At 26.3% G+C, this 27,238-nt stretch overlaps 1 protein-coding gene across 2 annotated transcripts; it reads right to left on the minus strand.

Annotated features, from left to right (window-relative positions):
• Window positions 1–1,049: 1,049 nt before the first annotated feature.
• On the minus strand, window positions 1,050–26,790 carry LOC101239048 (NADH dehydrogenase [ubiquinone] 1 alpha subcomplex assembly factor 2). Of its 2 annotated transcripts, XM_065801058.1 has the most exons (8): window positions 26,661–26,790; window positions 24,021–24,104; window positions 21,677–21,717; window positions 18,042–18,116; window positions 6,662–6,683; window positions 2,289–2,330; window positions 1,457–1,544; window positions 1,050–1,216 (listed from the first exon to the last, which is right to left on the minus strand). In XM_065801058.1, the coding sequence occupies exons 1-7, from the start codon at window positions 26,752–26,754 to the stop codon at window positions 1,462–1,464; spliced, it is 441 nt and encodes a 146-aa protein (XP_065657130.1). In that variant the 5' UTR covers window positions 26,755–26,790; the 3' UTR covers window positions 1,050–1,216; window positions 1,457–1,461. The 2 variants fall into 2 exon arrangements, with proteins under 2 accessions (XP_065657130.1, XP_065657131.1); XM_065801059.1 differs by lacking the exon at window positions 24,021–24,104.
• Window positions 26,791–27,238: the final 448 nt, after the last annotated feature.

A 27,238-nucleotide genomic window follows, 5' to 3' on the forward strand; every position in this document is an offset into this window, starting at 1 on the left:
ATTCTCTATAAAACAACACATTTCTTACCTTAATCGCATAAGTATTGCCAATCCAGTAAACATTCAAAATTAGAAGCAACTTACTAACAAAATACTCCAAAAAGTAATAAACCGATTTAAACCTCACCTACCAGCAATATTAAAAACATTTTTTATTCCACGATTTTGTTTTAACTTTATGAATAGTATTATAGAGGGATAAAACATTACCGTCCTATGATACTCTCACATAAGCAAAAAGACTTCTTGCCCCACGGGTCATCTTGCCCCACCCTACCCTATCAGTTGTTCTTTGAACAAAATTTTCTACTTCTTGTAGATAAAACTGCCAACTTATGCACCAAGCATCTTTACATTTAAACATTTTTTTAATTAGAAATAATAGAATGAAATTTAGCAGAAGTAAGTTGCTTCAGTAAATTTAGTGGTTGTTTGTAAGCTCTAGACATTTATTTAGATCTAAATAAAATAACTAAATTAAAATAAATAAAAATCAAACATTTTAATTGAATTCTAAATTAAATGAGATATGTAAGCTGTTAATGAGATATGTCAGAAGTTTGACTGAAAGAAAAAGCATATTCAAAAAATTCATATCTTGGATAATTTACAAATATATATATATATATATATATATATATATATATATATATATATATATATATATATATATATATGCATATATATATACACATATAAATATTAACAATATATATATAAATATATATAAATATTAAAACCTTTAGATTTCACTTACAAACATTATTAATTTTAATGACGAATCTTTTTTTACAAAACCTTACTTAGCATTCACCAAAATTCTTAAACTTTACAACTTTGTAAATATTCATAAAACAAAATTTAAATGCAAAACATTTACTTTTAAAGTTAATCATAAAAAAATACTAGAAAAAGTTTTTTGACCTTTTTTTTTATTAATTATTTATTTTATATTATTTATTTTCATATTAATTTTTTAAAATTGAAAATTGAAACAGCAAAATAAAAAAGGAAAAAAAAGAAAAAGTAAATAAAAGAAAGAAATAAAGTTTCTCTAGTTTGAATTTCTTCTACTGTTCGATTCCATATCATTTATTACAATCTAACATTAAAATTGAACATTTTAAACTTCTACCATAATGGATACCTCAATTTATCAACATTTTTATGTACTTTTAATACTTTTCTGATGGTTTAGCGATGTAATGAATAGATGCTAAATTTAAAATCACAAACTAATTAACAAAACATTAAAATTGAAAAAATTAAACTGACATAAACCATATGGTTTATGTCAGTTACTGCTCAAGAACTAGGAGATCAATGCAGTTTCATAGGATACTTTTTTTTCCTTGTCTAAATGTTGTTTACCCCTCTTTCTAAATGTTTACCCTTCACTCAACCTTATAATTTCAAAATGGGAACAATGAAAAGCACAGAGAAAGAATTTTTTTACCAAAATCAAGACTTCTGCCCTGGTTTCCATGCCTCTGGTTCAAATGAATTGCTGGTTGAAGAATGAGTTGCTTTGCTGGACTGCTTATCTGCAAATACAATAAATGAAAAAATAAATAAAATTGAAATAAAAATCATAGAAAGGATTGATTGAAAGTGTGTATAAAATAGGGATATTGATTGAAAGTGTGTATAAAATAGTACTGTCTGCCTGATAAATAAAAATGTATGTATGCAATGTATATATGAGTACTGCCTGATAAATAAAAATGTATGTATGCAATGTATATATATATAAAAAGCTTTTATATATTGTAAATGAGTTACATAATATATAATAAGTAAAAGAAAAGATAAAGAGAATTTTAATGTACAAAAAAGGTGCATATTTTATGCTGATAATTAAAAATAATTTATAATAATAATTTGTGTTGAAAATTAAAATGTAGTAAAAGTCATTAATCCAAAACTTCTTTAATCTAGATTTAAAATCTTATTAAATAATATATATTAAAAAAATGATTTTCAACAAAATGGAAAGATTTATTTTTGAACTTTATTGTTAAATTTCAGAACATTCTAGGACAACAAAAACATATCAAGGCTACATAAAATTAGAAACATACCAAGACTACATAATTTCAGTTAGCATAATTAGTTTAAAAATTTTCATATATGTGTAGTTAATTTTCCCGAAATAACTTAAGCTTTTAAATATTTCTTAAAACAAAAATATTTTTTTCATTTTTACAACAAAAATATCTAAAAGAAAATTCATACTAAAATTCCACTTTATGCATTAATATTGAGAATACTTGAAACTAAAATAGTACTTGTAACTTCTTTGATGGATTTTTCTTTTGCAATCAATCCATCTATAAAAATAATCATTACAAAAATATAAAACAACAAAAGCAAACCATTAAAAAGTAAAAATTATTACACACGCAATCTCATTATGTCTCTTTATATATGTATGTATGTATGTATGTATGTATGTATGTATGTATGTATGTATGCATGTATGTATGTATGTATGTGTATATATATATATATATATATATATATATATATATAAATATACACATATATATATATATATACACACATATATGTATATATATAGATATATATATATATATATATATATATATATATATATATATATAAATATATATATATATATATATATATTTATATATATATATATATATATATTTATATATATATATATATATATATATATAAATATATATATATATATATATATATATATATATATTTATATATATATATAAATATATATATATATATATTTATATATATATATATATATATATATATATATATTATATATATATATATATATATATATATATATATATTTTTATATATATATATATATATTTATATATATATATATATATAAATATATATATATATATATATAAATATATATATATATATATATATATATTTATATATATAAATATATATATATATATATATATATATATATATATATTATACGCTAGACGGCGCCAAGCACTGATTTATTTTTAGCCAGCTGTGAAAAATGAGTTCGCGAGCCATGACAATATGTCGCCATAGCCAGCCGTTAAAATCATAGTTAGTTAATTGATTTAAATCTTTAAATTAGTTTATGTCCAATTTTTTTTTTAATTTTTTCATATCACCTATCACCAATCGCTTTGTAATATAGTTTTTGGTTTAACCATGGAATTCCATGAGTCTCGTGTTAATATACCGTATGTTCGAATACCTTAATTTTCGCGCTATAAAAAAAAGTGTCTTGCAGTCCGAAAACAGTAGTCAATGTTTATCATAAAAAAAAGAAAAGTTGTCATCTGCGCAATTCAAATTTTAAAATGAAAAGAAACAATCATTCTAAAGGTCCGAATTATCATTATTGTTTGTATTATATATATATATATATATATATATATATATATATATATATATATATATATATATATATATATATATATATATATACATATATATATATTTAAATACAGTTCGTGAACGAGTAAATAAATTTGTTTCCATTGAAAAAAAAACTGGAACAATTTGCTTGCTCAAGGATCTGAGATGGACTCCTGTGTCCAACAGCAAATCTAGGGCTGCTACATCCAAAGTATGGGACTTCATGGGTCAACTAATCCTGAAAGATTCAAGAAACCAAATTAATTAAAATTATTTATTTAATAATCAGTTGTACTGCAGATACTGTTTCGAAGAGCAATCACGAGTCGATGAAGGTCGATTATCAAAGGTATATGTTACTTCAACAATGACATCTTCTGGTAACCATCTAAACCATGCTGTTTTTTAACACGGAAAGACTTTTGAGCAACCAGTTAGTTCTAAAATTACTAATTGGGTCCGCACTGTACAAAATAATAAACCGGCACATTTGAATTCAACAGAGATCTTTGTCTGTTAATATGTTTAGATCTTAAGCCATTTAGTTCAGTTGAAAGATCTGGGTTTAAAAGTTTTTGTTCAAAAAATACAGCGTTTCAGCCTCCCTCATCTGACTGTATATCTGGATATGCCCTAAAAAATGTTCATACTTCTGTTAAACAAAGAGTCTTAGAAGTTCTACAATCATGTGTAAGTGGAACTTTGATGATGGATGGTTGGACTGACAAGCGTAATCGTTTACCTTATTTTGGAATTCATTTAAGTGTTGTGCATGATTGGAGATTTAAAATTTTCACATTGGCTGTTCAGCCAGTGGAGTTGCACACTTCTGAGCAACTTTATCGATTTGTTAAAACTGTTTTAAAAGAATTTTTACCTCAAGATAAGCATTTTTTATTATTTAACACAACTGATGGTGCAGCTAATATGAAAAAATTATCAAAGCTATTAGGCCATGAACGTATAACATGCACCGCACATGGAATTCATCTGCTTTTAACCTCGGATAGCTTAAAAAAAATTCCAGAATTAACTTTACTAGTAAGCAAATGCAAAGAAGTAATAAAAGCTTTACATTTTAAGGGAAATATGCTATCGAATGAAATTGAAACTGTGAAAGATGAGGAGTTGTTCAAAAGAATTACAATTCATGTTGACGAGCAAATAGCTGATGAAGAGGATCCAATTCTGGATTTTGAAATTGAAACTGAAAATGTAAGCATTCTTACATTTTCAAGATGGAATAGTAACTTGGAAATGATTGAATCTATCTTAGATCTAAAATGTTGATACAGTGTTAAAAAAAATTGGAAAGTATGATTTATGTTTTCTTCCTGAAGATTTAGAACTTTTGCAAGAACTGCGCAATTTTTTATCTCCATTTCGAGAACTGACTCTACTTGTTAGCGAGGGAACACCAAATTTGTCTTGCCTTCCACTCATGGTAACTAAAATTAAAAATTGTTGCATTGTTCAAGTTACAGATTCTTCTGCGATAAAACAATATAAAAAGTTAGTTAAAAAATGCATTGAGAAACGGTTAGTTGTTACTAATTTAGTTGAATTAGCGTGTTGTTTTGATCCAGCAATTCGTGATGTTGTTTTGACGAAGGAAAAATGTGAAATTTTGTTAAAAAACAGCTATGACAAAATAAAAACTTCTTTATTTGGTTCAAACATTTTACCACAAATAGGAACCGATAAAAATATCAACTTCTCTGTGTAATACATTGACAATAATCAAAATAGTAAAAGCTCAAATGCAGCTCAAGATTTTAAAAAACTTAGACTGACTTTATTACAGGAAACTGCAAAATCTTCACTAAACTCTGGAACAATATTAGAGAATAGCAATGGGTTGCAAGCTGAAATAAATCTTTATCTAACCATTTGTGATAATCAATCACCAGCCTTGCTGTTTTGGAAAAATAATGCAGAAAAGTTCCCTATTCTAGCATCCATAGCCAAGGTAGAAGATAATTTTATTTTTGACATTAAACTAATACTAGTGACAAAAATAACAGCAAACATTAATTTTTTTCTGAAGTTTAATGTTGCTTATTTTACATAGTTTCTATTGTTTCAGGTTTATCTTGCATTTAGCATCGGCAGTGTACCTGTTGAATGTCTTTTTAGCACGACTGGTTTAATTTTGAATGGAAAGAGATCCTCCTTGGCACCATTTCGAATGAATGCAGTTTGTTTCATACACGATAACTATCCAAATGCTGGTCTATGAGCTAAGTCATGCATTTTTTGGATTAGGACATTATTTATGTTTTTATTTCATTTTGATTAACTTTGTATTTCATATATGAATATTTATTATATGCAAAAGTTTGTTTTGTTTTGGTTAATGCTGTCAGTATTATACTTGTATATATGTCATTATTATACTATAAATATATTTTATATATATATATATATATATATATATATATATATATATATATATATATATATATATATATATATATATATATATATATATATATATTTATATATATATATACATACATCTGCATAGCAATAATAAATTAAATTAGTAAAAACACTTATCTAATTTTTGATTACTTCAACACTGTGTTTCACCATCAGTAGGTTCATCAGGATTCTTCCTGATGAACCTACTGATGGTGAAATATATATATATATATATATATATATATATATATATATATATATATATATATATATATATATATATATATATATATATATATATATATAATAGCCAGCTAAGCAGCCAAAAAAATCAGGCGGCTAGCCAGCCACAAAAATGTAGGCTAGCCTCTCATGCCATCAGCTAGCCGGTCAGAATTTTTTTTAGCCAGCCATGAAAGTAAAATACCGTGGCTAGGAGGTCTACCTGGAACTTCTCGCAGTTCTCAAAGTTCCAAGGTGTTTTATTCTCAAAGTTTGATCCAAACCACATCCCTGCATAGTGATCTTGTTTGTTAATGTTTGTATGTCAGAGTTAAAGAGTTGAGAGAGGGTTGCAACCAAAATAAAGTAGCCTCCTCAACTGTAATGGCCCTCTCTCGCCTTAGACAGGGGAATAACATCAAAAGTATATGCATATATTTCTATGCTTTGTAAAACACTCAAATCAAATGAAAACATTTTATTTACAATTTTTATTATTAAATTACAATTTTAGGTTATTTTATATAGGTTTAGATTGATTTAGTATTTAAATTTTATTAATGTTTTATAAATGAAAAAAACAAAAATAACAAGAAAATAATTATATACTTACCAGCAATTGCTTTCAACTGACTCTAATAAAAAGAAAACCATACTATAAATATTTTAACGCTAACAAGTGAGTATAATTTAAATTATTTAATAATTAGATATTTCTGAATAATTAGAGTGATTATGACGAGTTATAATGTGCAGCACTGATACGTGATTTTGCACTTCTATATATTGCTGATACTTGATTTTGCAGTTAAACCACAAATTTAGAATCGCCACATGGTCCGATGAAATTAATAAGGTTAATGAAGTTAGTTAGATTGCCAGTAAAATATAATTTTCTAGTAAATATAATTAATTATAAGCTCTATTTTTTGTTTTTATTTGTTTACTATTATTTTGTAAAAAGACATGCTTAAAGTAAAATCATATTATATCTAATTTATTATTGAAAAAAATCTGATAATCACTTGATGTTAGTGTAAATATTTTCTATACTGTAAATTTATTTTCTTGAAGTCTTTTATGTATTGTTATTGTAGAAACATTCACGTGGTTACAAAATGATGTTGTTGGCAAATTCAAAAAAAGTCAATCAACCAACTCCAGCCGTCAGTGAAACTGACTCTGGAAATAAAAAGGATCCAACATTAGACTCTTGTGTGGTTCGTGAAACAAGTGCTAGTGTAGATTATGATATGGATGCTATCAACGACAACATTACTATAAATTCATCGTTAATGAATGTGACATTTGAGGATATAGACACAGCTAACATGTCTGATTAATTCAACTTTGAGTCAATTGATGGAGTTTTTGGCTCAACCGAAAACCAGGGTCATAGTGAGCTCTCGACACAACACTTGTCAAATTTTGAAATTGTTACGGTAAATGATACCGGTGCAGAAAATGAATCTAGTGATTCCAGCGATCTTTAAGATTCTGGTTCAAACTATTCCGATGAACACGAGTCCTCAGAATCCTCCAACAATGATGAATCAGATGTGGAAAATTCACCGCTCTCTTCTAGTGCTGCCCGCATTTCTGTTGATTCACAAACGTCGGCAACCAGTCACAGGTCTCCTCAACCCGGCACTTCTTCGAATAATCGCATGACCCATTCATCAGTTCATGTGAGTTCAAATGATCAAGAACATCCCCCAAACTTTGAAATACAACTGTCAACAACAAAGAAAACAAGATGCAAACGAGGGCGAGCTGAACCAAATAACTGGGAAAGAAAATGTAATGCTCTAAAGCGAATGAAAGGAGAAGAGTACAGAGGTCTGAAAAAAAACTGTGATGGTAGTTTTGTACAATCAGTACAAAATTACCGGTTTTTAAGTAAAAGCACCACGCAGTATAGGTCCTGCGTGTCAATCTAGTCGCTGTGAAAAAGCAAGGAATTGTTTTTGTCAAAGCTTCGATGAGGGAGATCGAGGAAAAATTTTCTCACATTTTTGGGGTAAAATGGACTGGGGAATGAGGCAAACGTATATTGCAAATCTCGTAGAATCGATGGAGCCAAAGCGAAAGACAGCCGAGACAACGCGCCGTAATTCAACTCTAAAGTATTTCTTAAAAAAAGACGATAGAAGATTTCAAGTTTGCAAGAAGATGTTTCTTGCCACATTAGGAATGCACGAGTGGCAGGTTCGTGACTGGGCACAGTCTAGTCTAGATGGTAGTGGTATGCATGAAACCCTCAATACAAAAGCTTTACCAAAGAGAAATCGTTGTAATACTCCAGCTGATAATGAGAGGAAAACATTTCTACTAACTTTTTTGAAAAATCTTCCCACTCTTCCATCTCACTACTGTAGAGCTACGACTAATAAACTCTATTTTGAACCACCAATAATGTCCGCGAATGTCTTGTATCGTTTATACGAAGAGTCATTTAAAGCAAATTCTCCCCAACTGAAACCACTCTCGAGAACAATTGTAGCAGCTGAATTTGAAGCTCTTAACTTAGCAATTTACCGTCCCAAAAAAGATCAATGTGACACATGCATGTAACATAAATTAGGTCATATTTCAGATGAAGTATACAATGTTCATCAGCAACGTAAAGAAGAAGCTCGAAGTCAAAAAGCCACAGATAAAGCTGACTCCATTGCACATCCAGATAAGATCGCAGTGTTCACTATGGATGTCCAAGCTGTCAAAATGGCTCCATTTCTTAAAGCCTGTGCATTCTACTACAAAACAAAATTATGCGTTCATAATTTTACAATTTACAATGAGGCTAATGTTAACGTCACATGCTACTTATGGAATGAAAGCGAAGGAGGTTTAGACGGAGACGTGTTCGCGAGTATGATTTTGGACCATGTGACAGCCTTTATCAACTCAAACCCTACATGTACGAGGTTGATTCTGTACAGCGATGGTTGCTGTTATCAAAACCGAAACGCAGTTGTCTCAAGAATGCCTTGTTAGCCCTAGCAATTGAACATAAGGTCACGATAGAACAGCACTACTTGGAAAAAGGTCACACCCAAATGGAAGTAGATTCAGTTCATAGTACAAACGAACACCATTTGAGGAATAAAGAAATTTATTTGCCAACTGACTATGTTGGCGTATGTCGCGAAGCGTGCATTAAAAATCCATACTCGGTGAAATATCTAACCCACGACTTCTTTAAATCCTACGCACCGGTTTCGTACTATAAATCAATTAGACCTGGGTTTAAAACTGGTGATCCAGTAGTAACAGACATTAGGTGTATTATGTACACACCAGAAGGAATTATGAAATACAAGTTATTGTATTCAGATGAATGGCAACCGCTGCCTAAGAGACCAGCACGTGGTCCTTTCCTTCCAACTAGACTTTACTCGCAGTCACATAAACTTTCAAAGATGAAATTTAATCATCTCCAGGAACTCAAACAAGTTCTGCCCTCATATTATTGGGAGTTTTATGACAATCTTCCGCATGATTAATTGAGTATTACGACTTATAATATTAGTTGAGACTTTTATTAATGAAGATTGATCAACTTTATTAGAATATTTTTTGGTGAGATTGATAATTATTGTCGAGATATTTTTTGATGAGAAATTTGAGCGAGATGTTTTTTGATGAGATTGATAATTATTGTGTCAACAGTCATAAATGTTTTTGTTATCGTAAAATGTCACATGGAATATTAAATTTTTAATTGAATATTTAGGTTTCTTACAACTAGTATCAAAACAAGTATCATTTAAATAAAATTAGAGCCCCAACACTAAATTATTTAGCAGGCTGAGGAAATTAAGTTAATGAAACGTGCAAAATATAGTCTATACAACTTAGTTATCTTTTAGTGGAAAAACCTTGTATCTACCAAAAGCTGTCAAAACATGAATTACAAAAACACGTAACTGCTTTCCCCCAACCCCTAGTGATTATATTTTTTTCAAAATATTTGATATCAGTTAGAGACACGATATAACAATTAATAGCAAAAGATTATTATATGTAAGAATAAACTTTTTAACCTATTTAGTTTTAACTCTCTCCTGAACATTTTTCAAAAAGTCAATTACGAGGTTTTGCAGTTTAACTGACGATATATATATATATATATATATATATATATATATATATATATATATATATATATATATATATATACACACACATAAATATACAGCCCACAAAATAATGAGGACTCAACAATCAACGACTGCCTGAAATGACCAAAATTGCTGTTTTCACCTTCCAAAATCAAGGTTAACCGCTTAAAAAAATCTGACTTTTAAAAATAAGTTTTTACTTACAACTACGATGTGTTTTAAAATTACTAAAAATTCATAACATCTAAAATATTTTAGACTGAAATATTTTGAAAAAGTGTCTAAAATATTTTAATTGTTTTTGATGTTTAAATTTTTGTAAATCAAACAAGTATTATTTATGACGTAAGCTATAACTTTTTTTAAACATCTTTTGTTTCACTTCACGATAAAATCACTGGCTGCATTTTTGATCCCATCATCAATTTCTGGGATTTTGATCCCAGAAAACTTTTGGCAAAGTTTTCTGGGATCAAATTCCGGACAAACAAAGCAAAATGCTAGGAAACTTACTACCAATTCTGAAGAAAATGTATATAAAAATGCAATAAAACAATGTTATTAGGACTTATACTCATCAGATTTTTTCTACCTTAAACATTTGCCAGCTGGTGTAACTTAAAAAAATAGGAATAACTGAAGATTCAATGACAAACTCAGAAAAAAGGATAAAAAAAAAATAAAGCTTTCAAAATTATATACTTAAACAAAAGGTTTACATCTTGTAGATTTCCTTGTCGAAAATAATGAAAATAATATTAACAAATGGTGCAAATAATATGTATAATCATCATAACAAAGAAATTTGTAAATTCTATTAGTTCTGATATAAATACAGAATGCAGCATTGTTGATTTTAATACTAGAAATAGATTTTATTGTTGATTTTTTGTATCATTTAGTACTTTATTATATGAACATGAAAAATATAATTTTATCGCTTTAATGAATCTCAATTTTCTACTATAATGACTTTCTTGGACCAGCAAATTATCAACTTTCATATTTCAGCTCAAGGAGTGTGAGAGTTAAAACAAAGTCTTGATAATTATCTTTAAGAAAGCATAAAAATGTTTCAAATTTTATATCAGTGTAGGATTAGTGATGTGGTTTCATTTCAGAAGTGTGGAATTATGGAGTTTATTAACTTTCAATATAGTTTTCTAGTCTATAAAAAGACTTGCTTTTACAGAAACAAACAACTATTTATACTGCACTATTTTTAAGTGCGTGAAAGTTTACAAAAGAGGAGTCATGCAATCAAAAAGAATTGTAAAAAGCACGAGTTTATTTTGAACAATTCAATGAGCATATTTATTTAGATTCAAATTAAAATAAACAATTCAATCAAAAGGTCAGATTATTTGATGGAGTAATAGTTTGTTTATTGGCACAAGCATCTTAGTTTGTTACTTCATAATTTGAAACTTTAACAATGCTTGGGTGCTTGACTATCTTTGTAAAATTTAAATTTTGTTTTTACAAATTTAACTGTTTATTTATTTTGCTATTTTTTTTCACTTATTGCAATTTTTTGTATATGTGTATATAAAGATTCTTTTGTGTCATTCTTATACAAGAAAAAGTAAATTTAAAAAAAATAAAAACCATTTTGAACAAATTTTTCAGAGTTGAAATTTAAGCTTTCTTAAAAGTTATGGATTAAAACTTACTCTTAAACATTTTTGTAAATATGCACTTATTTTATGGTCGCAACTTTTAAAAGAAATTTATATACCTATTAACTAAATATATTTTTAATATTTTTCTTTTAAAAATATTTTAACAGTCAATGTTTAGAGAGCTGGTTAATACTTTTCTGACTTTGTGAAATTCTTTTTGTTTAAGCATTTACTCTCAGGTGCTTAATATGAAGGAGGGGTAATTAGTTGACTTTTGGAAAGTATACCCACCCTGAGCGCATTAAGATCCATTAAATTCATTTGTTTATTAAAGTTCACTTATTGCCAAAGAAAACTATCTACTGATAAAAATAAAAACTTGGGCTTTGAAATGCCAATTTTAAAATAACTGATCAAAAAGAAAATTTTCATTGTAATCAGCTCTTCAAAATTCACAAGCACTAAACAAGAATTCAAAAAGTTATTGAGAGTTTGTATTAAAAAGTGAATAACTTATATTGTTGTTGTTATACATTTTTGAGTTGTTTGTCCGCATTTTGATCCCAGAATCCTTAGTTTTAATTTATTTAATATATGTTTGACAAAAGCCAAACGGTACTCTATTTTTTTTTTATTAAATCTTTTTAAAAAACCTTTTAAAATCTTACCACCATTGTGAAATTAAAATCAACCTAATGAATGAACATTATTAACCTGTTTAGCAATTTAAATAAACTATAGTTAGATTTAGTACATTTTTTCTATTGAGTTATTGAGAGAACAATTAGCTTTAGTAATTTTTTTATAACAGCATTTAATAAAATGGTGGTATAAAGTATTAAATATTCAGTTTCAATTACTTTAATTTTTTTTAACTAACAGACTATTAAAAAACTATATTAAAAAACTTCATATCCTCGTCGCATGCTAAAATCTCATGCTAAAAATTCATATTTTGTACAGCTACATTTGGTTTTTATTTAAAATAATGATCACACAAACATATTAATAAAATTTTAAAGTTAAAAAGTCTTTGTGTGTCGTAAAGGGAGTAATAAACTATAAAATATTTTATAAATTAAAATTTCCTTATATTTAATTAATAATTTTATAAAAGTTTAATTATTTTTTATAAAAAGTTTAAACAAGTTAAACGTACAAAAATATCAAACATTACAAAGAATACAAACTAAAATTACTTGTTATCAAATCTCCCTTTTTTAACCAAAACTCTTTTATTTTTAATTAGGGCACATGAGCTATTTTAGATTAATATTATTTTAAACTATTAACCAGAGCATTAGTTATTTACTGTAAAACTTAGTTGTGAGTATTCATTTAAAAAAAAGTGATTATTTGATTTAAAAATATGACAAAAGTAACACATTTAAGTGATAGAGGTTTTTTCATTTATAAAGTTCGGTAACAGTAAACAAAAATTAAAATACTGAAAAACATAAATATTTAACAAAAAACAGTTGACTGTCAATACTATGTGTTAGCTGGTCAAATTGACTACCTACCTTTAATTTTTTATTTTGTGCGCTACTATATATATATACACACACACACACATATATATATATATATATATACATATATACACATATATATACACATATATACACATATATACACATATATATATATATATATATATATATATATATATATATATATATATATATATATATATATGTACATATATATATATATATATATATATATATATACATATATATATATATATATATATATATATATATATATATATATATATATATATATATATATATATATTATTCTTTACTCCCAACAAGGCTGCAAGCAACCACTATTAAGTTGGGAGTTACTAGAAAAAAGTTATAGAGCAAGGAAGACAGTAGGACTTGTAAGTTGTATGAGTCAGGAAAACATGAAGATGGGAGAGAGTTCCAAAGTGTTGAAGTGCAGGGAAAAAAAAAACTTGATACAGTAAACAAATGGAACCTACATACAGTAAACAAATGAGGATAGATACAGTAAACAAATGAGACCTCACCGAATGTGTCACCACAAGTCAAGCGAGAATGAGTTTTAGTTGATGGAGATAATAAATCCTTTGAGCAGCGGACCATAATAGTATTTGAAGAAAAGAGAAAGAGATGCAACTGAGAAAGAGATGCAACTTTACAACAATCGGAAAAAGACTTAAGCTTAGTAGATAGACCGGATTCAACTATGGGTTTACTTTAGAATGGGTTTTGAACCATTTCTAGAAGAGAAAGAGCACCATTAGATGAACCAGCCCAAATATGACAACATTATTTCATACAGGGCAAATAAGAGATTTGTAGAGGTAGAGAATGGAATCAGGAGGAAAAAAATGGCACAATAGAGAAGCAATCTTAGCAGATACTAATTTAGCAATCAATTGTATATAAAGTTTCCATGAAAGGTCAGTAGTAAATGAAAATTCAAGAAAAAATTAAATAAGAGAACTCAGTGAGAGGGTTGCCATTAATTAATATAGGCAGCTGATTTTGAATCTGATCTTACAAGTGAGATCAGATTCAAGATCAGCTGCCTGTTTTAAGTGATCGAAAAGAGAGGACTTTTTGTCAAGACAGGAGTATAAAGTTGAGTCATCAGCCAAAAAAGCTATTTTAGATGTAAGGTTGTCAGGAAGATTATTAATGCAAATAAGAAACAAAACAGGACCGAGGATAAAACCTTAAGGTACCCCAGAAGTTAGTAAATGACCAGGGCTTTATCCCTGGCTCCATCCTTGGCTAAAAATGAGACTTTTTTCAAACCCGGCCCTGTCCCCGGTCCCAGCAAAATAATAAGATTTAGCAGGGGTTGATAGCCGGGGCTAGACAAAAATTTATAATACATTATATATTTTAATATTATGCTAACATTTACTATTTATTAAATACTGGCATATATTTATATATATATATATTTTTTTTTCAAACTGTAATTTACTTCTAACAAGATTACAAGCAATCACTATGAAGTTATGAGAATTGAGATCTGATAAAAGAATAGCCAAATTTAAATTTGTCTCACTAAGAGCAAGCAAGTCTGGTGAATTTTGCAAGAGGTAAGATTCAACTGATGATAGGTTGCTTCACAGACCACAAATATACACAAATATTTGTAAAATATATATTAAAACAGGTGGTGGGAATGGTTTTTTATGTTTAATATTTTAGGTTAATTTAGGCATAATTTAAGTTTATAGAACACAGCCTCCTAAGCGATGAGCTATGCAATTGTCTCAGTCATATAAATTAACCCATAATTAAAGCATAACATAGGGCTACTTATGTTGCCTTGACAATGAGCACCAAAAGCATTAACAGGGACACCATCCAAGCGCAACTTGGCACTGTTAATACTCTAATATTTTGCAGCTGTTGATGGAATAAGCCTTTCTGAGAACTACCGTTAAACTGAGTTTTAGAGCTGTACCCTCATTAGGAGATAACAAGAAGAGTTGCATAGTCACTATCAATAAGGCACAAGGAAAAACCTATGAGTAGAGTCAAGAAGATTCAGCATTCATCATCCTAGGCAGGAAAAAATCTAACACAGGTTTACATCTACACCAGCCTAATAGATGAAAAAGGATTACAGTTTTTTTAAAATATTCCAACAAAACTGTTATGCAAAAATTTGTCAACTACTGGCTTATATCTACAAGGTGTAGATGTAGGCCAGTAGTTGACGAATTCCAAAGAAAAAAAGCAGAAGTTGTTAGTACCTGTTCCACATTATCCTTGTCAACATCTAATCATTAAGAAAAGTGACGATTGAGTAGTACAAATAATCAAACTAATTTTAACATTCATAAAACAAGCAAAACTGGAAGAAATATCTAAAATGGCAGCTATAGATAGATTCTCTTTTAACCAGATAGCTAAAAGTTAATTTATACAACATAGTATGACTGCAAGAGGATTTAAGTTACCATATAACCACCTTTGTTGAGGTACGACAACTAAAGATGGATTTAAATAACATTAAAAAAGAGGAGCTAGTAAAAAATATTAAAAATTTAAAAGAGGAACAAAAAAAGTTCAGTGTGCCTATTGATGAATGGACAACTCTTAAAACTAAGAGATTTATGGATGTTCATTTATATGTAAATTCTAAAGATTCGTACTACCTGGGTTTAAAATATATTGAAGGCAGTCATACAGCAGAAAAGATGCTAGAAATATTAAAAGAAAATGTAAAGATCATTGATCTGTGCTCAGACAAATATATTGTAGCTGTTATAAGTGATGGAGAGCCAGTTAAGTGAAAATTCAGGAGATTGTCTAATTGCTTATCTGCAATTATGTTACAACTATGCTTTACATTTAGCAGTTATAAAAACATTTTATACAAAAAAAAGAAATGCAAAAAACAACTTGGATGAAGATGTTAAAGATGAAGATAATTTTTCAGAAAATGAATTTGATTTGGAAAATAATGTACGGGAACAGGAAGTGTTGCAATTGAATACTTCAATTAAAGATACAATTGATGGTATACAGAAAGTTGTACAGAAATTTAAAAAATCTCCTATAAAAAATGATGTATTATTAGAGATTTGTAACAGAGAAAGAACCTAATGAATTAACTTTACTTTTGTATTGCAAAACAAGATGAAATACAATGAAAATTATGATAAAACAAATATTAATAATATAATTTTTAAGAATAAAGGACACCATTAAAAAGGCTTTATTGGAACTAAACTTAAATCATCTATGGAAAGATGATTATGTTATCGCAGAAACATTATTATATATTTTAGAGCCTGTTAGTTTAACTGTTGAGAGTTAAAGCTGAGAAGATTCTACACTACTAACTGTGGAAGGGTCTGTGGAACTTTAAACTTTTGAATTGTGGAACTTTAAACTTTTTATTTGGAAAGTAAAAGGAAGTTGATTCTAAATCAAGAACTTCTACAGAAAATAAAAGAAGAAAATAAAAGAAGAAATAACAATATTGTATCTCTGTATAAACTCTTACAAAATCCAAGTTCGACGACAAAGATGCTCTCGCTTCTTTTTCTTTTAGATCTGCACCAAAGAATGAAATTTATAAAACTGCGGAAGCCGTACTAAATAGACAGTACTTCAATTGCTTGGAAACGGAGATTGATGAGAACAACAATGATTTTGTTAATGCTGAAGCGGAATTAGAATGCAGTGATAAAGTACAGTTATCTCTGTAATAAAGTACAGTTATCTCTTTAAAAACAATTATCTGTTATCAGTTAAAGACACTGTTAAAGAAATTAATACTTTGGATAATATTACTAAAAATACAAATAAAACAATAAGACAAGAATGCAATATTTTTCAAACAACTGGTTCCAGAACAAAAATTTAGAACTTCTTAGGGATGCACTATCAACAATAAAACCTACATCAACACAAAACAAACTAAATTTTTCCACTACCAGTGATTTTGTTACAAAGAAAAGAAATAAGTTATCAAGCGAAACATTGAACGCGTTATGTTTTTTAAAATTCCTTTTTAAAACAGAGAAATAGTTTAAATTTATTAATCTAAAACAATAAAATTTTGATATTCATTTTCAATTTTTAAACTATGTACTTAGTTTTTAGTATTTCTAAATAAACTGCAGTTTTTAAGATCTTATTTTAGTGTTTGTTAGTTAATATCATTTTTCAATTCTTTTTCGATTATTTAACAACTATTTTTGAATGAAGCATGTAATTTCAATGTGTTTTTTGTTAATAATTTTTTTCCTTACATGTTTGCCAAGTTAATTTATATATATATTGTGTACCTATTATTAAACGTTTGCGCACAAATATGTAATGCTTTATGGTCTAGAAGATATATAGAAAATAAATTATTAAAAATGTAAAACTTTGGTTCAGTTGTAAAAATGTTTCCAAGGTAATGCCGAGGTAAATGATACTTTTGGAGTCAAGCCCAAAAGGCCAAAAAGCTGAATTTTGCTTGCTTTATATTTATAACAAACTTTTTTAATTTATTAAATATTAACTATTTATTGAATAGATTTATAAAATAAGAAATTTTAAATATAATAAGATATGTTTATTTTTAATGCGTAACACTGCACATATGCAATAATACACAGCTTTGGTACACATGCAATAAACAGTGGTACAGCTTTGGCTGTATAATACTGATGATGACAATGACGGTGATGATAATAATGATGATGATAATTTAATTTTGATTTTAAGTTTTTTGTTAAACATAACTTTACCTCATCATCTGCTTTTGCTTTTATTGCAGCTCTATTTTTAATCAAAACAATATTTGTAATTCTCTTCTCAATCTCCTATAACAAAAAAGTATTTGTATTTCTCTTCTAAATCCTATAACAGACCATTAAATAATAAATTTTGCTATGTAAAAACATGGCATTATGATTATATATAAATATTTTCTAATATTCAAAGTAACTTTAAAAAAATGCTCTTCACTTTTAATATTCTCTGATAATATCATAATTTTTTTTTTGACTTATAATTTGCATATTTAATATCAATGACTATGCATTGATACTTTCTTGGAAGATTTTTAAAATACATAAATTTAAACTTGTTAATAGTTTAAATTTAAACACTATTTATCATTGCAAAAAAACTTAAATGTTTACTGTATTCTAATAATATTTTCTTGCTTGCTGAAATATAATTAAATGTATAAAATGTTGCAAAAACAAAAAAAAAAAGTATTAGTGTTATAATCTTTTATTTAATTTTGTTATTTGTTATTACATGAAGTAATCAACAAAAACAAAACTGATGATGTAGTCAACAAATATTTCTAATTTTGATATGGATATATAATTATATATACACTATGACAATTGATGGAATCAATTGTAAAGCACAATAACAGAAGATGTTGTGCAAAAAAGCTATAAATGTTTTTATAATAGCATAGTTTACTTTTTGACCTATATAATTTTTATTATTGTTATTTAATAAATAATTTCTGCAATAGTTTAATTTATCAAGTTGATTTTTGAATTGAAAGATTATTATTGATTTTATGATATATATTTTGTTTTTTATTATTAATTCACCTCCCTAGGGCCCAGAAGGCCACTACCGACAAGGAGGCTTCTTAATTGTGGTTATAACCCTCTCTAACTCTACAACTCCGAAACACGAAACTTGATGAACAAGGCCGCTGCGCGGAGAAACAAATTGATATATCTTTGGTCCCGGGTAGAAAGGGCTTAAGTTAATTTTACTACAGTTTAACATAACTACAGTTATCATGTTAAATATTCATAGTATCAACAATTTTAATGGTTACATGTATTAGGAATGTAATATATACAATATAAAAATACCTTAAATATGTAAGGATATAATGAACTTATACGTAGGAATTTTCAAACATTGATACTGCTCTCTCAAAAAGTTGGTCAAATTGACTTATGCCCTTTCTACCTGGGACCAAAGATATATGGTTGAATATATGGCCATAAACCATTCCAAAAATATGAAACAGGTTGAATATATGGTCATGAACCATTCCAAGCTTCTACAACTCTACATAAACTCTACATGAAAGGAAATTAAATCTAGCATTACTCTTACAGTATGCCTTTGTTAATTTTTGGTTATGACCATGAAAATTGTAATGTTTTAATTGAGCTTTACATATTGAGTCGTTTATTCAATTAATCTCCTCATAACCTTTTTGTATTTTATATTGAAAAATTAAATCTCCTCGTAATTGACGCTTATCAAGTGTTATTAATTTCATTAACTGTAATCTTTATTCATATGGCATTTTTTCTAAAGCTGGTACTAGCTTTGTAGCTTTTTTTTTTTGTGTGGCATTTTTTCTAACTTTAAAATGTTTTCTTTCAGATAAGGTCACCATGCTTGAATAGCAAACTCAAGATGTGGTCTTACAAAAGTTGTATATAATTTTTTTACTATATTTGAATCAAAATATTTAAAAATTCATTTAATAAGAGAGAGCATTTGATTTGATTTTCCTACAGCTTTATTTATGTAATATGTCCATTTTAATTTATATTGCATCAACACTCCTAAATCCTGTTCTACTTCTGATGTTGCTAGGATATTATTCTGCTGGGTTTCAGCGTCAAACATTGAATAAGTTATACATGGATTTTTAAAGCCAATGTGCATAATTTTACATTTTTCATAATTGAATTTCAATAACCATAATGACAACCATTTCATAATATTATCGATATCTTGTAATTTATTTATGTGTATATCTACAGCTGATTTAATAATATTTATAGTTTTGCTGTCATCAACATTTTAACCATTTTGATAAACCTAAAATTACTTACTGTTTTCTGTTATATAAACAGTCTACTATCCAATTAAGTATTATTCCGACAATACCATATGATTTTAATCAAATGCTTTTGAGAAATCTGTATATAACAAATCAACATTCCAGCAATTCTCAATAGCTTCAAACAAAATTTCTTGTGTTTCAAGTAGATTTTTGGTACAGCTTTGGTTCTTTCGAAAACCATGTTGGTTACTATTTAATAAATTGTTTGTTAACATGTATTCCATAATTTTGTCACTTAAGATTGATTAAAGAATTTTGCATAGTATTGATCTTAATGAAATTGGTCTATAATTTGCTGGATCATTTTTATCTCATTTCTTGTACAGTGGTGTTACATTTGCCATTTTCCATTTGAGTGGAACTTTTTCTTCTTTCAAGGATCTTTTGAATAGTAACTCTAGAGGTTTGCAAAAACTTGATAAACATTTTTTTAACAATTATTACCTTACACCATCTGCACTGAATGCTTTATTGACATTTATTTCACTAAGTTTACTCCTAATTATGTCTTGATTATTACTGATTCAATATCTAATTCTAAAGTCTTGCTTGTTTTTACTGTAATATTAGGAAAATTTGTCGGATCTTCTATAAAAAATACAGAATGAAAGTTTTATTAGGAATATTTGCAATATTATCACAATTTGTATTTAAAAAACCATTTTTATCCATTATCATATTAATACCGAATTTTATATTTTTATGTGAATTTACATAAGCATAAAATAGTTTTGGATTTTCTTTTGATGACTCTGCTAATTTTTTTTAATTTTATAATTTATTCTTTTTGATTTAACTAGTTTCTAACTGTTTTATTGATTAAAACTTTCAGCTGGTCACATTTGGTCAGCATTTTCAGCTGGTCAAATTTAAAACCATTAGAATTTGTGGCATAAACTTGTTTTATTTTTAATTGCTTTTTTGCTTCTCTATCAATCCAAGGTTTGCGTTGTATTTTTTTATTGAACTGATTGTTTTTAATTAAACAAGAGTTTATCCAGCTAAACCTTTATTACATATGAAGATTTTGATTAAATAAGAACATGCCACCTATTGTTATTATTAATAACTTATTAATATTATTAATAATTTATTATTATCAATAATAATTATATTGATGTAATAATAGCTGGAATAATAAATAGAACTTTGTATTACTGTTGAATTAATAATTTTTACTAAAGTTAAATATTTATTTATTTATACTATATAAAGAACAATAATAATGTGGAAGCATAAATAAAATAAAATAACTAGGTTGTTTATCATTAACACAGAGCTTGAAACAAAAAGTTTGAAACAAAAAGTTTGAAACACAAAGTTTGAAAGATTTAAAATCAAAAAGAAGACTACAGATATCATGTGCATGTTTGAAAAAAATATTGAGTGTTGGTTATATCATTTATAATGGCTTGTTTATTATTTATTAATTTGTGACTTCATACTTGCATATATGCACATTATTATAAACTTGTGACTTGATATTAATAAATTTTATTAAAATTTTAAATAAACTAAATAAATATTATTAAATACTACCTCAACTGTGGGTGGATGATGGGATCTCCAGCTAAGCCATGCTTTTTTTAAAAAATATTAAAAAAATCTCAACAACATATTACAACAGATTATCAATTCATAAAACTTCAAATATCAATTACATTAATCATAAAACCAATTATGTTTAAGTCTCAACAAACCATGAAAAATATTTCTAAGTCATAAACTTACTTATCCATTTCTTTTTCAAACAAAATTGGTGTTGTTGTTAAAACAAGATGTTTCTGTATATGATTGTTTATCAAGTTTAATGAGTTTTTAATTTTTCTTAAATTTTTAAAATTAGTTTTATTAAAAAAATCTGCAACATATGCAACATTGATAACTTACTTATTTATAATATATATTATATATATATATATATATATATATATATATATATATATATATATATATATATATATATATATACATATATATATATAATATATATATATATAATATATAATATATAATATATATATATATATATATATATATATATATATATATATATATATATATATATATATATATATATATATATATATATATATATATATATATACATAATAATTTACTTATTTATATTATATTACTTAAAAGAATTACAAAATCTTATTCTATATTGTTATGCTGCTTTTTAATAAAATTAAAAAACTAGTACTCAAAAAAGGGAAAGCAGAATAGTATCGAAAAAAAATTGCTCAAAAAACGGATTAATATTGAAATTTTTTGAATCTAAACGTTTTTTTGGGATTAATATCGAAAATTAATTTTAAGGAATTATTTTGATATATAAAAAACTGAAATTCATTAAGAGGGAATAATGTCGAAAATGCCTAAACAGAATAATATCGAAATTTGGATTTAGTAATAGCATTGTAAAACTAGAAAAGAGGTACAACATGTAAGAAGTGTTGCTATATCGACTTAAAAATAGGTAGAACATGCAAGGAGTGTTGCTACATCAATTGATAAATAGATAGAACATGCAAGGAGTGTTGCTACATCGACTGACAAATAGGTAGAACATGCATTTCGATACTGTTACTACTACCCTGTAAAAATCAGCCATATTATTAGTAAAACAATATATAGCAATTTGACAAAAACAAAAACAAAATACAAGCAACTTAATACTTAACACATATTACAAAATTAACAACAAGCTTAAAGATTTAATAGATTTAATAAACTTTGTCTCTGATAACTTATTGTACGAGAAAACACGGTATGCCATTTAATAAAATCAACTATTAACTGTAAATATATATGGTATTTATAATATCCGATGTAATTTTGTATACTTGGACGCGCTGAATTCTGAAATAAATTTAAATGGAAGAAACTAATTTTAATTTTAGCTTTGTTATCTTTAAACAACAGATACAAAAGGGAGCCAACCAACTGATTTAACGTCTTTTAACATCAGTAAATTTTTATCCCTATAATAGAATGGACATTTTGCGTACCCTCATTGTTGAATGGGTTATTTAAAACATTAGGAATGGGTATTTTGCATATCCACATTGTTAGCCAAGTAAAAAATTCAACATCTGCACAAATTACCTACTGATATTGATTATATTCTTCTAGAACCCAAACTTAATATATTATACAATTCTGACATTTTTTTTCATTGTGGTTGGTAAATAGACTATTTCTTTGGCTTGTATTTTTCAAGTTTTTTTTTTTTTTTTTTTTAAATTAAACTAATTTTGTTTCTGTTCCTGATTATTTCGATCAAAAAGATTAACTTAATTTGAAAGTTAGCATATTCATAAATTTTATTTGTAAATAACAAGCACATTTTACTTAACGGTCATTCAAACTTTAGTGTGTGGTTTTTTAAACGTTAGTTATTTAATTAATCAAACCTATTTATTTAAACGTTAGTTATTTAATTAATCAAACCTATTATTTTGCCAACCTAATTAACTATTTCCTTTTTTTTCATATGACCTAAAAAACTATACAGCTTTGATTGCAAAAAGAAGAAAATAAGAAAGAATAAAAAAAACGCCTAACTTAAACCCTTAGTCAATCTAACAGCAACTCCTTTTCATGTTTATATGCATATACACACACATTCATATATACTTTCAGTATATACATAAACTGAAAGTTAAAGTTCAGGCAGCCAGTATCTATGTATGAAAAAATATTACAGCAAAAATAGAATACTTTCATTTCTTCTATATTTTTGGACAAATTCCTAGGCTAAACTGTGTAGTATAAATTAGAACTGTATGTATGAAAACATTACACATTAGTGAATATATATTTTATATATAAAAAAAATACAAATCAAAAAACAAAATATGAATTATAAAACAAATACCTTCCCATTCTGGAGGTAGAAAACCAGAGTTGTAATCTTCGTGCTTTAAAGCAGCCTCAAAAGAACGAACTTTTTTACCAGAAACTATAAGATAACATAACATAATGTCTAAAAAATGATGAAATACTGATTATATTCAAAAATCATATAAAATATATTCAAAAAAAAGGTTATGACAAGTAAAACCATGGGTTACTTTACTTAATAAAAGTATATAGACAGAACTTTTGCATATTATATTATACTCTATTTTATAGAAAGTAAAAAATTATTATGAAAACCAACAAATAATATATCAATAAAAAGCTCCAATTCAATCTGATCAATTAATTTTAAAATAGTTTCCAATAATTAACACTATCAAATGTTTTGTTGAAAACTATACAGTATGTGAACACATAGCTTTCTCTAGGAACATAATAATCAACTGTCTTTTTAAAATGTATGCATAAGACGTTGTGGAGTGAACTAATAATCATAAGCATTATCATGAAATTCAATTCTTTTTAATAAGATGCCTTCAAATATTTTAAAACAAGCAAGAGAGTAGCAATGTGGCATATTTAGAACAAGCAATGAGAGTAGCAATGTCCTTGTGGAACATTTAATTTAGAATTTACCTTAAAACTATAAGGTTTCATATCAGCCACAGCAGATTGCATATATTTTATGTTTTTGTAAAAAAGTTAATTTAAGAAACATAAGGTTTGTAAAATATAGAATTATTAAAAATACTTAAAGGTATTTTTACACTTCAAAGTAAATAATCTGTCCTTTGATCATATTGAGTTAAAATAGAATAGTCACAAAATTGCATTCTAGATCATACTTCCAGCATAGGATCACAAGCCTTGTTTTGACATCATAAAATTTTCTTTATTTTTTTACATTTTTTGAAGACATTAACTTTTTTAATTTACTGCAATAATATTAATTACCACAAAACAAGTTAAATGTTATTTAACTTCTTTTTTATTATTACTGTAAGGGAATGTTTATTTTCTTTTTTTTTTAATTATTATTAAATAAATAAATTTAATATTACATTTTTTTAAATGTTGGATATTAACAAATTTCTTTCTTTTCTCGACATTTACATAAATGAATTAAAATATATTAAACTATCGAACTTTTAAATGATTATTTCTTAAATTTCTAATTACAGCTTTGCAACTACAAATTATTTTTTATTTATTATTTTATTTACAGTAACAAATAAAATAATAAATAAAGCGAGTAACAAATAAAAAAATTACGTTAACTTATTTACTTTATTTATTATAAGTTTATTATTTTATTAACAATTGTTGTGAAAGCAAAGATTATTTTTCCAAACATCATTTATTAACCCCTAATGGACCAGGCCCAAAATATCTCGGGTCATGCTATATGGTCCAAAAAGACCGAACCCGAGATAACTCGGGCGGTCACATATTTTACATTTCATTATGTATTAGCCCAAAATAATATATGATAATAATCTTATAACAATATTATTATATTAAATCGACTAAGAATCAATCAAATTAATAATATTTAGATTTATAACAGACTTTTTTTTATTCTTAATATGTCAATAATTAAGTTCAAAGCATTAAAAAAAAATTGATTTTTTTGGTGCATTTATTTGAAAAAATATCGGTCCTTAAGGGGTTAAAATTATATCTCTGTATATATCGTTTATTAAAAAATAATCACTGCAATTTAACTAGCGTTATAAAAAAAAAAAGTTTAACTTAATTTTTGTGCAAATTTTTGATGCAGTAGTTAATTTAAAATTAATTTTTGAGTAAAAAAAAATGTTTAGGAAGGAAAACCGAAAAAACAATTGCAATAAAAATGAGCTAATCTTTTTTTAAGGAACAAAAAAAAAAAAATATTGAACAATATTTAGTAATATTTTAAAATAAATTTGACAGTTAAGTTGAACCCAAGTATTAACTTTAATTTTAATAAACTTAAATATACTTTTTTAATCAAAATTTAATTATATATTTTTAAAATCTAAATTAAATTATTTTTTTTTTTTATCAGAATAAAGTTATTAAATTAGTTTTAAACTAAATCATATTTTTTTATCAGGATTAAATTATATTATTATGATCTTAGCTTCAAGCTTAAAGTATTAGCGTTTTTCAAGCGAAAAAATCAATCATTACAATAAAGTATAAACCAAATAAATTTTTAATTTTATTTGATTTTTTATCTTAGTAAATAGTGCTTATATCTAAAATAATTGTCATTCGAACTTTTGTAACAAATATTTTTACATAAACATCATTAAAAGGTTGATGTGATTTTTTTAAATTTAATTACTTCTTTTATCTTACCGCTTAAAGAACAATTTAAAAGTTAAAAAATGATAAAAAGTCGTTTAACCAAAATTGCTTACTGTTTACATAAAATCGCTTAAGGCCTACGTAAATTGCTCTACTTATAACAAGACCTGGGATTACTATCTATTATAGCAAGTTTAAATACAAATAACCAAAGGTAATATTTATTATTAATTTCTAATCTAACTATTGACCCAAATTTCTAAACCTTTCCAGGAATAGAAAACTTTAAAAAGACATATGTGATTAACTTTAATATTTAAATAAAAGTGTTAAAAGTGTATAAAATTTGTACCTTATATACCTTTTTCATACTCAAAGTATTTGTTTCCTAAATGATCTGTGCCAATCAGTTTTTTGGACGCAGAGAAAAGAGATCTGAACCAACGAAAAACCATTATGTTAACGTTTTCTAAGTTAGAATTTTTGTTAATATTAAAACATGCATGTAATAAATATATGACAAATCAATTCAGATCTAGCTACACAAGAAGCATTATGGTGCATCCATTGTACTGAATGTACTTAAATTCAGCGGATACCTATTTCAATTATGACCATCATCAAACTTATTTCATGCAAGGTTAACTAAGGCAAAGATATTTGTTTATATATATATATATATATATATATATATATATATATATATATATATATATATATATATATATATATATATATATACAAGGAAAAAATAGATGCAGCGAGCAATATAAAGGTGGTGCATACACCTTGTAAATAACAATTACTTTTCTATCAAAATGCTTGTTTTTTAAACTTAAACTTAGATGTAGGCAAAAAAAATTAGATTATTATATACTTTTTAAATAGTTACTTTAAAATTAATTTTTAAAAATTTAGGCGACTTATAGGGCTTTAAGA

Source organism: Hydra vulgaris, chromosome 07 (genome assembly GCF_038396675.1).
Source record: "Hydra vulgaris chromosome 07, alternate assembly HydraT2T_AEP".
Classification (NCBI taxonomy): domain Eukaryota; kingdom Metazoa; phylum Cnidaria; class Hydrozoa; order Anthoathecata; family Hydridae; genus Hydra; species Hydra vulgaris.

Excerpts from the sequence above, each read along its gene's own strand:
- LOC101239048 (XM_065801058.1), bottom strand. The coding sequence starts at position 26,754 with ATGGTTTTTCGTTGGTTCAGATCTCTTTTCTCTGCGTCCAAAAAACTG. Across the intron at positions 24,105-26,660 it reads ATACTTTGAGTATGAAAAAG|TTTCTGGTAAAAAAGTTCGT; the intron begins GTATATAAGGTA and ends GTTATCTTATAG. Across the intron at positions 21,718-24,020 it reads TCTACCTCCAGAATGGGAAG|CATGGCTTAGCTGGAGATCC; the intron begins GTATTTGTTTTA and ends TTTTAAAAAAAG.